This window comes from Panicum virgatum, chromosome 9N, assembly GCF_016808335.1.
Source record: "Panicum virgatum strain AP13 chromosome 9N, P.virgatum_v5, whole genome shotgun sequence".
Classification (NCBI taxonomy): Eukaryota; Viridiplantae; Streptophyta; class Magnoliopsida; order Poales; family Poaceae; genus Panicum; species Panicum virgatum.
In genome coordinates this window covers 40,093,959-40,106,363 of record NC_053153.1, presented here as the reverse complement: position 1 = coordinate 40,106,363, position 12,405 = coordinate 40,093,959, and the positions used below count along the sequence as shown (strand labels likewise).

General features: G+C 47.2%; 1 protein-coding gene across 1 annotated transcript; it reads left to right on the top strand.

Moving 5' to 3' along the window:
* The first annotated feature begins 1,735 nt into the window (after positions 1-1,735).
* Positions 1,736-4,636, top strand: LOC120692063 (endo-1,4-beta-xylanase 4-like). Its single transcript, XM_039975274.1, has 4 exons — positions 1,736-1,793; positions 1,940-1,986; positions 2,718-2,967; positions 3,062-4,636. Exons 1-4 carry the CDS (start codon positions 1,736-1,738, stop codon positions 4,456-4,458), a joined length of 1,752 nt encoding a protein of 583 aa, XP_039831208.1. The 3' UTR covers positions 4,459-4,636.
* The last annotated feature ends 7,769 nt before the right edge of the window (positions 4,637-12,405 follow it).

Sequence of the window (12,405 nt, the reverse complement as noted above, 5' to 3'; positions counted from 1 at the left end):
TTTCCATACATATGTAGAACATCAAATTTGGACTGCGTTTGCGACCTAGGTGTCATTTTACTACATGGTGCTCCTAGCCTCGGAGGTAGACTCGAACTCGGGATGTTGTGGCAATCTGGCTTGACTTGGACGCCCCGTCTGATCTTTTTCTCCTCCAAGTCTTACTCCAAACATTTCCTAGTCCTCCCCATTATTCCTTAGTACAATAACATCATTAGGTAGCATACCATTCTCATAATTACAAAATATATATAGGAATGAGCTCTCCTGTAGATTTGGGCGTTGTGCACGAGCTCTAGTGATCGGTCCTTGCATATCCATGTGAGGAACCTCCATGATAAATTTGAATGGGGAATCATTAGGTAGCATACCATTCTCATAATTACAAAATATATATAGGAATGAGCTCTCCTGTAGATTTGGGCATTGTGCACGAGCTCTAGTGATCGGTCCTTTCCTCCATGATAAATTTGAATGGGGAATGGTACTAAAATGAAGGAAAAAACTAATTACGATCAATTCATCGCAATATACACGATTAGTCCTAAGATAAAGGGTATGAATCCAATGGATTGCTACTCACTAACATTACACTGAAACAACAAAAAGAGGAGCCTCGGCGATGAATTTTAATGAGAAATGTTCCTAAAATGAAGAAAAAAGCTCTCATGATCAATTCATCACGAAATGTAAAATTAATGTAAAACAAATGGTAGGAATCCAATGCATTGATAGTTAACAACATTAGAACAAGTTGGGGAGTCCATACATCAAGAATGGGAAGGTTTCATGAGGATTTACGATTCGACTTTGATCATTATGGATTGGTACCAAGATCAAGTCCTAGGCAAACGGATCTATTTCCCAAACTTTCAAAGATTCACCTATTGGGTGGGGTGTGTTTAAGTTGGCAAAAACCGGATGTAACAATGGAGGAGAGGAGTGTGGCCATCGGAGTGTAGAAGAAAGGTGGTGGGAGTTTTATACTGTACAGGCTCATGATATGAACCAGCGGTGACGTGCCTCAACATCGCCAGTTCGTGGCTTTAACCGGCAATAATGGACGGCAAAACCATCACTGCTGAGGCCCATCACTGCCGATTCCAACGGCCACTTCAAGCAGCCATAAACTTTTGAACCAGCAGTGATGAAGCATCACCTCCGCTACGGTTTCAACGGCGGTGAAATAATCATCACCCTGTTTTCAAAGACCAATTATGTAGTAGTGAATAAGGCCCAAATGAAAAGTTTGAGGACTAAATAGACCTATTTGATTGTTGAGGGACGAATTTGAACCTTGAAAGTAAGTTGAGGGATGAAAGTGGTTATTTTGCTATTTTTTATTTAGCCCTATGGTTTTATTATGCTTTGGATAGTAGATCGAAGTCATGGAATTTCTAATAATATAATTTAGTCTATAGGAAATCAGCTACATGATGACAGATCTTAGTGTAGATGTACGTCTCTCTCTTACATACATACATGGACGTAATCGTTTTACTAATACAAGTTTTCATGCACTACAAAGCCTATAAATATCTTGACTAAGCTTCGTCCACTCATTTAGCAAGACTGTCTCTCTGTGTTTTACCACTTCTGTCGCTAAGTACTACCGATTCAAAGTAACAGGCAGACCACTCTCTACCACTCACTAACACCACTCCCATGGCTATATATATTCCTCGCTTCTCCTCCCAATAGTCATATCGTCCCTAGCACCTGAGATTAACACAAAATGAGGGTTCCCATGGAGAAGCTTGTGCTCTCATTCGTTTTGATAGCTCTGTTTCAAGGTTAGTTTCTGGACTGCATGCGCGCTGTCCTTCGTCTTGGTGCAAAATGTTTCCTACAATGCGAATTGGTGTTTCCGTCTTCTTTTTATTTGGTGTAATTTCGGGGCAACCTGCTGATGTTTGTCTTCCTTTTTTTTATGTCATAGGGTGCATGGTCCTTTCTGTAGAATATGATCACACGGCAAGCATCGAGGCAAGTTGTGTTGTTTGTTTTCCTACATCTATGTATTACATTTCCCTCTTACGTACCCACATTATGGATTCCATACATCTAAACATCTAACAATTTTCACATTATGGATTTTACGTTATGAGTTGGATGAGGTTGAGAAATATTAAAGATGGTATTTTTCAAGTAAATCTGTGTATAATTTAGTGATGAGAGAATCTCTTGAGAAGAATTAACAAATGAGAAAGTGTCAATCGTAAGGCTTGGAGATGGTCAATTTTGTCACCAAATCAGGCCTGTCTAACAAATTTTTATTGGAGCAGTTTCACCAACTTCTTATTTTTTTAAAAAAAATAGAGCACCTCATCAGATCCTTTTTCGCCGGACAAAAATTAAAAGTAAAAACACAACCATGCAAAGCTACGTTCTTAGAAGGTGGGGCACTAACTTTTCAAATACGTATTTTAGATTAAAACATATTGGCTTATCAAGCAAAGCTATTTGATATGCAGTCATATCCAGAAAAATCATTTTGTCCTCCAATCAGTTACTCCAGTAATTTTTCTTCCGCCCTCTCCATAAAGTTTTGCGTTAACTATGTTTACTTTAATTTTTTGCGACTGCTAAGTCCTTAAGGAAAGAAAAAGAAAGCATGAGATGGCGACACAAAATTATGTGACTGTCCATAAATTTTGCTCGAATCAAAAGCAAATAGAACTTATTGTTCTTACCTGTGGCAAAAAAAATATCTCCAGTGCCTTCGCGATCCTATGAGGCCCTTGTACAGCGGTGGCGTCATCCAGAACAGCGAGTTCAACAGCGGACTGATGGGCTGGTCGACGTTCCGGAACATCAAGGCCGGCGTGAGCAGCTCGCCGTCCGGCAACAAGTTCGCGGTGGTGCATGGCGCGGGCAGCTACCTATCCAGCAGCGGCAAGTTGCTGCCTTCCCACAGCGTCTACCAGAGAGTTCAGATGACGGGCGACATGCACTACTCGCTATCAGGTACTCCTCTGCAGCATGGCTTGTTTGAAGTGTTCATCATCATCTTCTCCTGATCGGCCGTGTACGTGCTTCGTGCGTGCGTGCGAAAATGCAGCGTGGTTGCAGGTGTCCAATGGCACAGCCCATGTGAAGGCGGTGATCAAGGACCCCAACGGCGAGCGCGTCGTCGCCGGTTCCATCATCGCGCAGTCCAGCTGCTGGAGCATGCTCAAGGGAGGCATGACCGCCTACTCTTCCGGACACGGAGAGATCTACTTCGAGAGCGACGCCCCTGTGGACATCTGGGTGGACAGCGTCTCGCTGCAGCCCTTCACCTTCGACGAGTGGGACGCCCACGCCCGCCGCTCCGCCAACGCGACGCGGAGGCGCACCATCCGGTTGGTGGCCAAGGGCGCCGACGACAAGCCGATGGCGCACGCCAACGTCAGCATCGACCTCCTCCGGCTCGGCTTCCCCTTCGGCAACGCCATCACCAAGGAGATCCTGGACCTCCCGGCGTACGAGAAGTGGTTCTCGGCGCGCTTCACCGTGGCCACCTTCGAGAACGAGATGAAGTGGTACAGCACCGAGTGGAGCCAGAACCAGGAGGACTACCGCGTCCCCGACGCCATGCTCAAGCTGATGCAGAAGTACGGCATCAAGGTGCGCGGGCACAACGTGTTCTGGGACGACCAGAACTCGCAGATGAAGTGGGTGACGCCCATGAACCTCGCGCAGCTCAAGGCCGCGATGCAGAAGCGGCTCAAGTCCGTCGTGTCGCGCTACGCCGGCAAGGTCATCCACTGGGACGTGGTCAACGAGAACCTCCACTTCAGCTTCTTCGAGAACAAGCTGGGCCCCACCGCGTCGGCCCAGATCTTCCAGCAGGTCGGGCAGATCGACCACAGCGCCATCCTCTTCATGAACGAGTTCAACACGCTGGAGCAGCCCGGGGACCCCAACCCGGTGCCCAGCAAGTACGTGGCCAAGATGACCCAGATCCGCAGCTACCCCGGCAACGGCGGCCTCAAGCTCGGCGTCGGCCTGGAGAGCCACTTCGCCACGCCCAACCTCCCCTACATGAGGAGCGCGCTGGACACGCTCGCCAAGCTGAAGATGCCCATGTGGCTCACCGAGGTGGACGTGGTCAAGAGCCCCAACCAGGTGAAGTTCCTGGAGCAGGTGCTCAGGGAAGGGTTCTCGCACCCCAATGTGGACGGCATCGTGATGTGGGCGGCGTGGCACGCGAAGGGCTGCTACGTCATGTGCCTCACGGACAACAACTTCAAGAACCTCCCCGTCGGCGACCTCGTCGACAAGCTCATCGCCGAGTGGAAGACGCACCGCGCGTCCGCCACTACCGACGACGACGGGGCTGTGGAGCTCGACCTGCCCCTCGGCGAGTACAAGTTCATGGTGACGCACCCGTCGCTAAAAGGCCCCGCCGTCCACACAATGACCGTGGACACCTCCTCGTCGGCGTCGGAGCACACAATCAACATCAAGTCGTAGGAAATGTTGCGCAGCAGCTCACTAGTCCATTCTATTTTTTTTCTTTGTTGTGAATAATCGGAGAGGAGACCATAGATGTGGATCAATGGCTCCAAGTCCAGTTCACAACTGGTGAGCTATTAGCAATTTCATAAGGCTTGACTTTTTGTAAGCTAATGGTAATATAAGCACTAATAAATCAGAGTGAGCAATGGTTTTCGTATCCCATATGTTTGTCTGATACTGCCTTGCGCACTCGGCTTGTTTGTGTCAAGGTAGACATGGTCTGATGACAATATAGTTAGCATAGTCTTTAACCATCAGATTAATGTCAGACTACAAAATTTTATTTTTATAGGAAGCGCCAAATTAGACTCTATTAATATGTAACTGAGTGGCTGTAAGGATCACCGGGGTGTCCGACCCTAGAGGGGGAGGGGGTGAATAGGGTCGCTAATCGCTTTTTAACCTAGGGCTGAATCTAATTGCATAAGATAAACCTAACACGTCCTACACATGCTAGTTATGACTAAGGTTTATCTATGCTATCCTCCACTTACCCCAAAAGACTTGCAACCTATAGCCAATCCTAATCAAACTAACTAGAAAAGTAAAGGTAAGCAAGAAAGAGTAAATGCGGAAACGTAATGCGGTAAGTAAAGCGGTAAGGGAGAGGATATGCAAACTCCCGTGAAGACACCAAGACACACGATTTAACGTGGTTCGGTTAGGACACCAAAGTCCCTCCCTACGTCCACGGCCACTTGTCCAACACGAACAAGTGTGATGCCGAGTCTCTTCGCTTGATCACCATCTTGCCACGCCTCCAAGGCTCCCGACAAGCAAAGGCTAAGTGACGCCAAGTCACAAAGACGAGGTCACCGCCACCGTCTATCTCGAAGCGTCACTACGGCACCGTCTTCACTATCTTGGAGTTTTAACAAGTAGGGGCCTCCTTCCCCGCACAAAGTGTCGTTGCCACTCCACACCAAGTCGAAGGGTCACACGACGAGTACACAAGGTGCTTGCCGCAGCAAGGCTTTCTCTCAAGCTAGTTCTCTCAAGAACTAAGCCTAAACAAGCACTAAGCACTCTCACAAGTGTGCTTAAGCCTATATGATGTACAATGAAGCTCTATGGTGGTTGGAGATGATCTTTAGCTCTTGTATACTTCCTTGAACTCCAGCACTTTCAAATGACCCGGCCTTGGGGTATATATAGGCAGCACAAGCAAATATAGCCGTTGGAGAAAAGCTGCCCGAAATGTGCTTAACGCCGGTTAATCCGACGTACCCCAAAAGCCATCATCGGTTCAACCGGTGTATGTAAACTGCTACTTGAAAAACTAGCCGTTATCAATCAACCGGTGTATCGCCGGTTTAACCGATGTAATCAACCGGTGTATGTAATATTAGCGTCGGTTTAACCGGTGAGTGTAACTTCTTCACGTTCCTCCAAAAACCACCTCTCTGGACAACTGAACCGATGCAATTGACCGATGCATCGTCGGTTCAACCGGTGTAGGCATTTTCATGGGTCTTCGTTTGGCAATGCACCGACGTATGCATTTTCTTCAACGTCGGTTAATCCGGTGAGTGTATCTTCAGTTTCCAGCTTCTGGACAATTACACCGGCGTGTGTCTTTTCCTTAACATTGGTTCAACCGGTGTATTGAATTTCTTCACAGTCTCTTCGATTCTTGTCCTTTGGACCGAAGAGGTTTCAGGGCGCTGCCCTGAGACCCGCGAGGGGCGGAACCCCCGTAGGGGCGGCCCTTCGGGCCTAGCTACACCTATCTTCTCTTTGTCATCACTTGAACCTAAAAGCCTGAGAATGATCATCTTAACACTCACATTAGTCCAAGTGTTGTGTTGTCTATATCAATCACCAAAACATTATATTGAAATATGGCATGAGAGGCCATTTTTGCTACAGTGGCACTACTACAAAAACAATTTGTAGCAACATCTCGTTTTTTTTTCTAGAGGCGAATTAAAATGTAACTCGTTCCAATAAAATAGAAGGGTGTAGATCCGTCTCTAGAAATGTATTTTTTGGGGCAGGTGACCCCTTCTCTCACCCCGAAAAATGGGGCTCATTTTCAGTGGAAGGTGTGGGTCACCAGCCCCTAAGAAAATAAAAAAATAGTGGCAGGTGGCAGCTCTTGCTTATGTAGAAAGACAACACAGCACATGCACAGCTCTCCTCTCTCTTCATTATGTCCTCGGTTTCTCCCCCATCTCTTCATTATCATATTTGACAAAAATTGATTGAAATCCCATCCAATTTTAACATTCATCACATTTCATTTGTTACTCACAGAGATTATTGCAATAACCAGCAAACCAAATGAATGCATCGAACCTGTCTAAAAGTTTTTGCAATCTATCAACGAAGAAAGTTATCAAACAAGTATCCTTGAAGCCCTGTTATCCTATAATTTTGTAGATATGTTAATGCTCTGTTTACCCCAGTAGCAGGTCTACTTTTATCCTTGCATGCCGGTGCCATCTATGGCGCTGCAGCTCTTGTCGGCCATCATCACCTACATAGAGGCTAGAACCAGCAGCAATAGATCGAGTTGACGGATCCAAGAGCACCAGGAATTGGAAAGGAAATAGAGGGGAATGAGTGGACATTGTAATGCCAAAGGAGAGAAGAACAGGAGCGGACTAAGAGGAGGCCAATGGGGAGATCCGTGGGCTGCTGCTGGTGGCTTGCTTGAACAGCCGCCGACACCAGTGAAGATGGGAGGAGAAAAAATGAAACTTCTAGGGTTTCTAGATGTATTCATAGTTTTATACCCATGGGAGGTACTAGTGGACTAGTTTGAATGTTGGGTTGGGCCAAAAATTCAAATGGAACCGGAATTTTTTGACCGGTTTATATTTTTCTCGGGCTGGGCTGAAATGGACGAATTTCACCGAATTTCAGCCCATCTGGCCCGAATCCTTGAACCATGCGTCACCGATCTATAGAAATCCATTTCTAGGGGCGGGCACCTTACCCGCCTCTACTAATAGGATTTGTAGCTACAAAAAGTAGGGGTGGGTACCGCATCTATCCCTAGAAATATGTTTTTACCCGCCCCTACCAACAGTTTTCATAGCAGTGTGGTACATAAACGATGCTATTTGCCGAATTGAGAAACCATGTACAGTATGTCGGGCTACAAAATCATAGAACGCGCTCCTGGCCAAGCTATGTGTTGTGAAGCAATATATTAGTGATAAAGTTATTAATTAATTATGTACTTAATCATTCTAAGGTCCAAGCTAGCCCCGAAGGGTGTGTCCCTCGGTGGTTTGGCCCCTTGGGCATGTATATAAACAGTGGTCTCCTCTCAATGAATACACATCCATTCACTTTCATCTCTAACTTTTACTCCCTAAAACGTCATTAATACCTGCGTCTGGTGGTGTTCGTCATCGTTGAGGACTATGCTTAAGGGTTACCCTCATCGTTGTTCTTAGCACGTTGTTGATCTGTGCAGTCTATGTTGTTGGTCTTTTCACGTGATGTAAATAACTCCAGAAAATAATAAACTTTTATAAGAATTGTAGAGAATTTAGATACCATTCCAAAGCCATAAAGAACTCCTCCAATTGGATTTAATATCTGGGAGATTTCAAAGTTTCTTTATGGCAGTTTGTCTGCCTCAGAATATGTTATTTTCATGTTTAGGCACACTAAACAACAGAATTGGATATTTTTGAACTAATACACTGTTGTAGAGAAATTCATAAGGTTTCCATATTGAGAAAGTACACTTCCATAGAAATTTCAGAGCTCCAGTTATGTCAGTTCTTTTCCAGCTCTTCTGGATAGTTGAACTAATGCACAGTTTTTAGATATTTTGAACTAATACACAGTTGTAGAGAAATTCATAATAACTATTCCTTTTCTTTCTGGAAAACAGTAAGGTCGTATTAGTTGAAGTTAAATTTCATATGCCAGAAGATGAGAATTTTTGTCCACCAGAATTATAGAGTCAAAGAAAAGAAGCAACAATGCTGTTTTCACTAGACTTGCATGTGGTGATGTGAGGACGTAGGGTTTGGGGGTAGAAATGCTTTACTTGATGCCTTTATTTTGAAGGGTGTTTGTTTTGGTGGAAAGCTATGTTTGTGAATAGGTGGTGCACCTTCAGATCATATTTAGCTCACGTTCGTGATCTTCGGGAAAGTCAAGTAAACGTAGCAATGTGGTCGCCTCGCTTTAACATTGTTATTTGAATTGCCTCCATTAAATTTCAGAAGTTCACAATAGCAAGAAAAAAATCTGAATTTTGGCTTTATTTTGAATTATATGTTTATCTACTTTGTGGCATTGTTCTTGTAGTTATAAATTTCGGAAAGGTATATGAAGTTCATGCATTGCAAACATACATTTGCACTCTCATATTAATATGCATATGGAGAAACCATAGCCATATTGCTGCAGTAAGTACCGATACAACAACGCATATTGAGATATAGCAATGTGGTTGCAGCTTGCACTTCCTTAGAATTTGTGGGTAGAAGTGAAGTCATGCATTGCATTGCACCATTTGCATGTGCATTGAAGCATTCATATGAAATTTTTATATATCTCTCTAGCTGAAGTTATATATTGTCTCAATATGATATCTTTTATATCAAATTATCAATCCAATATTTAACCAAATTGTGATTTAAAAGTTTGGTTAAAGTTGATTGCTTGCCGAGGTTTTCCACAAACCTCATACATTTTCCTCCTCCGCGGGTTCTTGAGTTTGAGGGTGCAGCGTTGGATGTGTGTAGCAGCACGTGTGCACACACTTATCTATGTATGTTGAACAAAAGTTTTGTAATAAAATATTTGAATGTGGAGACTCTGATGTTTTAAATTCTCTTATGTGGTTCAGTTTGTGAAATGTTTATTTCACTCCAGTAAAATTTTATCAATCTATCTGAACCATTTATGTTGCTTCCGCATGCTTTGTTCTAATCTATATATGTGCTTGTTGTAGCTGTGGCGTAGTGTGGTAAGGCTTAAAAGCTCATTTTACATATAAAGTATGCTTTCTGATATCGAATCTCAATGAAACTAATTGATATTAATCAATTTAATCTTTTTTTAGGATTTAGGTGCTTCGAATGAACAAACTTTGCTGAGCAATAAAAGTTGGGTGGGAGAGGCAACAGAAGTTGGAGCAAGGCAACTGTCCTTGATCGTGGGCTCGTGGTGCTCATTGCTTCAATCTATATACCATTGCTGTGGTTTCGTTTGAGTACAGACCATTGGTCCCATCAGATCGAAGTGGGTTGAAATTCTGTAGCAACTGACATTCAGACGCAGCCTTAAGATTTGTGGACTAGGATCTTTAAAACACGTGCGGACTCTACTAATAATGCATGCTTCTGGCTAATTATTAATCAGTTCATTATGTTGCCTGCTCTTTGTTCCAAACCGGAGATTAAAAGCAGTTTGCGATGGAAGCATACAAAGTGTCTTCGCATGTGATCGAAGCACAAATCAAGGGTGCTTTGGTTGGGCTTCCAACCTGTTTTTGCTTTTTGCAAAAGCCAAAAGCTCAACCAAAGAGTTCAAAAGCCACATCTACTTTTACTCAAAGCCAGCTTTTACCTAGTACAAATCCAAAAGCACCATTCCCCCCTGCTTTTACTGGCTTTTGGGCATAAAAATTACCCACCTGCCGCTGATTATGTACATACCGTTTCGTTTTCTTTGTTCTATTCCTCCTCTCGCGATACTGCTTCCTCCTCGTCGATGCCCATCCGCCTCCTCGCGGGCGGCCCTCTGCCTCCTCACCGGCGTCCCTCCGGCAGCCCTCCGCCTCTCCTCCGGCGGACCCAGCCCCTCCGCATCCTTCCCGCGTGGACCTGGCGTGCAGCGCCAGCCACGGGGCCTCCTAGGCGCCGCCGGCCGCGGCCCTCTAGCTGCAACAACCACCGCCACTGCGCGGGGCCGGACAGAGGAAGAGGAGGAGGGGCGTGGCCGCGTGCGGGAGGGCGAGCCCCGCCGCCGCTGGCATGCGCAAGGAAGGTGGGTGCGCGGCCAGGTACGGGAGCACGACCTTCGCCGCCGGCGGCGTGCGGAAAGATGAGAGGGGGCACAGCCGGCGCGAGGGAGGAGGAGAGGGGGGGGGGGCGCGGTCAGGAGCAGGAGTGCTAGCTCCACCGCCAGTCGGAGGAGAGCGGGCCGGAGGCTCGCCATGGCTGGTGACCTGCTCGCGGGAGGAAGAAGGGGTTGACGAGCGGGGTCCGCTCATCAGTGAGAGAGTTAAAGTGTTGAGTGGGGATGACCATGGATGATATGTGGGTTCTCTTAGCATTTTTCTCAAAAGTCATAGCCACCCAACCAAACGGTCTTTTGCTTTTCCCACGGCTGTTTTTCCACAGCTGCTTTTTCACAGCCCACAGCAGCTTTTTCAAAAGTCACAGCCCAACCAAACACACCCCGGTTCACCACGTACGACAAGCATGAAGAGTCATGTCAAAGTCAAACACTAGAAAGCAAGCTCTCAGCACACAGCGCTCCCTTCCGCAATGCTGGGCAGGGCGGGCCTCCACGGGCAAATCTATTCATCGCATATGCGAAACCGCGCCGACGCATCGCAGAAGAGGGGCTGCAGTCACTGCAGGTGGGCCCGCGCGCACTGTGCTTCTTCCTCCTCTAGATCTCGCGACGGTGGTGGCTGCCGGGTTACGGGAGGGGGGTTGGCCGGGGTCTGGGGGTGGTAGGTGGGAGGAGCGGCCGCCGGCGAGGTCGCCGGCGGCTGGGGTGGTGGCGGGCGGCAGCGGCCTTTAGGTTTGAGTCGTTGGGATCCGGGGCGGCTCCATGGCCTCCGGCTATAGAAGAGGAGGGGGCCGGGGGCGGCGGCGGCCAGGCGGTGGCGGCGGTTCGCCGGCGGAGGGTGCGGCGGCACGGGAGCGCCGCCGCCCGGGCGGGGCCGGACTCCCGGTGGGCGGTGCCGGCAGCGGGGACAAGAAGAAGGCGGCGCGGCGGCGGCTAGACGGCGTGACGGCGAGCTCGGTTGGCGTTGGCGGCGGTGGAGGGTGGCGGCGGAGGCGCCGGTGGCGGCGCCATAGCCGGGGAGGCGGGGGATGGCGGGGGAGCAGAGCCGGCGGAGTAGCAGAGCCAGCGGAAGAAGAGAGCCGCAGCTGCGATTGGATCCGTTCCAATCGCAGCTGCGATGAATAGACGTCCCCGGCCTCCACTGCCCGTGCCGAGTGAGGCCCAACCGGCCGCCGAGCATGACGAGCAGAGTCTGGCTCTGGATCCAACGGACGGTGGCCGTTCGCCGTCGGATCGGGTGGACCGGACGTGGCCTCCTGAAAATGAAAGCAGCTTTTATTAATTGGGAATAGACCTGCTATCCATACCTATATATGTACGCGTAGATTGATCAGGATTTATTTCTTCATGATGGATCTTCAGTTTTTTTTAAAAATTTTTTTTATGTCGGCAATAGATAGGAGATGTTTTCGCCTGTCTCGAAAGTCGTCTATTTCAACCATTCCAGTCAAAGAAAAGGTCATCTATTTCTTTCTTTGGTTTGGTGAAGCGAGACGTATGCAATCTATTTCGAGCGGCATGTATAACGTGGAGTGTTCATCATGTTTTACGGCCGGGTGAACCAACCATTGATCAGTCATGTCTGACGGACCACATGATCGATTTTCCAGAGATCTAGCACTATATAAATATGCAATCTAGATTACCTTCATTGCCATGCTCTGCAAATCCGTACCCTGTTTGCTGTTCAAGCGACCCATCTCCTCTTTGTGTCGACGTTGCAGAATTGCGCGTCTACCTAGGGGACGTTTGGGTATAGCTGTCTCTTCCCTTTGCTGATGGTCTTCCTCCTCCTACTTAATTAATCAGCACAAGCACGAAAGGACCACCTTTGATTAAGCTGACAAGTCCCAACCCAACCTATGTGTATAAAGGGGAAACTTGGTTGTTGCGCATAGTACTAGTATC

Coding starts and splice junctions, on each gene's coding strand:
- LOC120692063 (XM_039975274.1), top strand. CDS start 1,736: ATGAGGGTTCCCATGGAGAAGCTTGTGCTCTCATTCGTTTTGATAGCT. Junction 1,987..2,717: donor ATCACACGGCAAGCATCGAG/GCAAGTTGTGTT, acceptor AAATATCTCCAG/TGCCTTCGCGATCCTATGAG. Junction 2,968..3,061: donor CATGCACTACTCGCTATCAG/GTACTCCTCTGC, acceptor GCGAAAATGCAG/CGTGGTTGCAGGTGTCCAAT.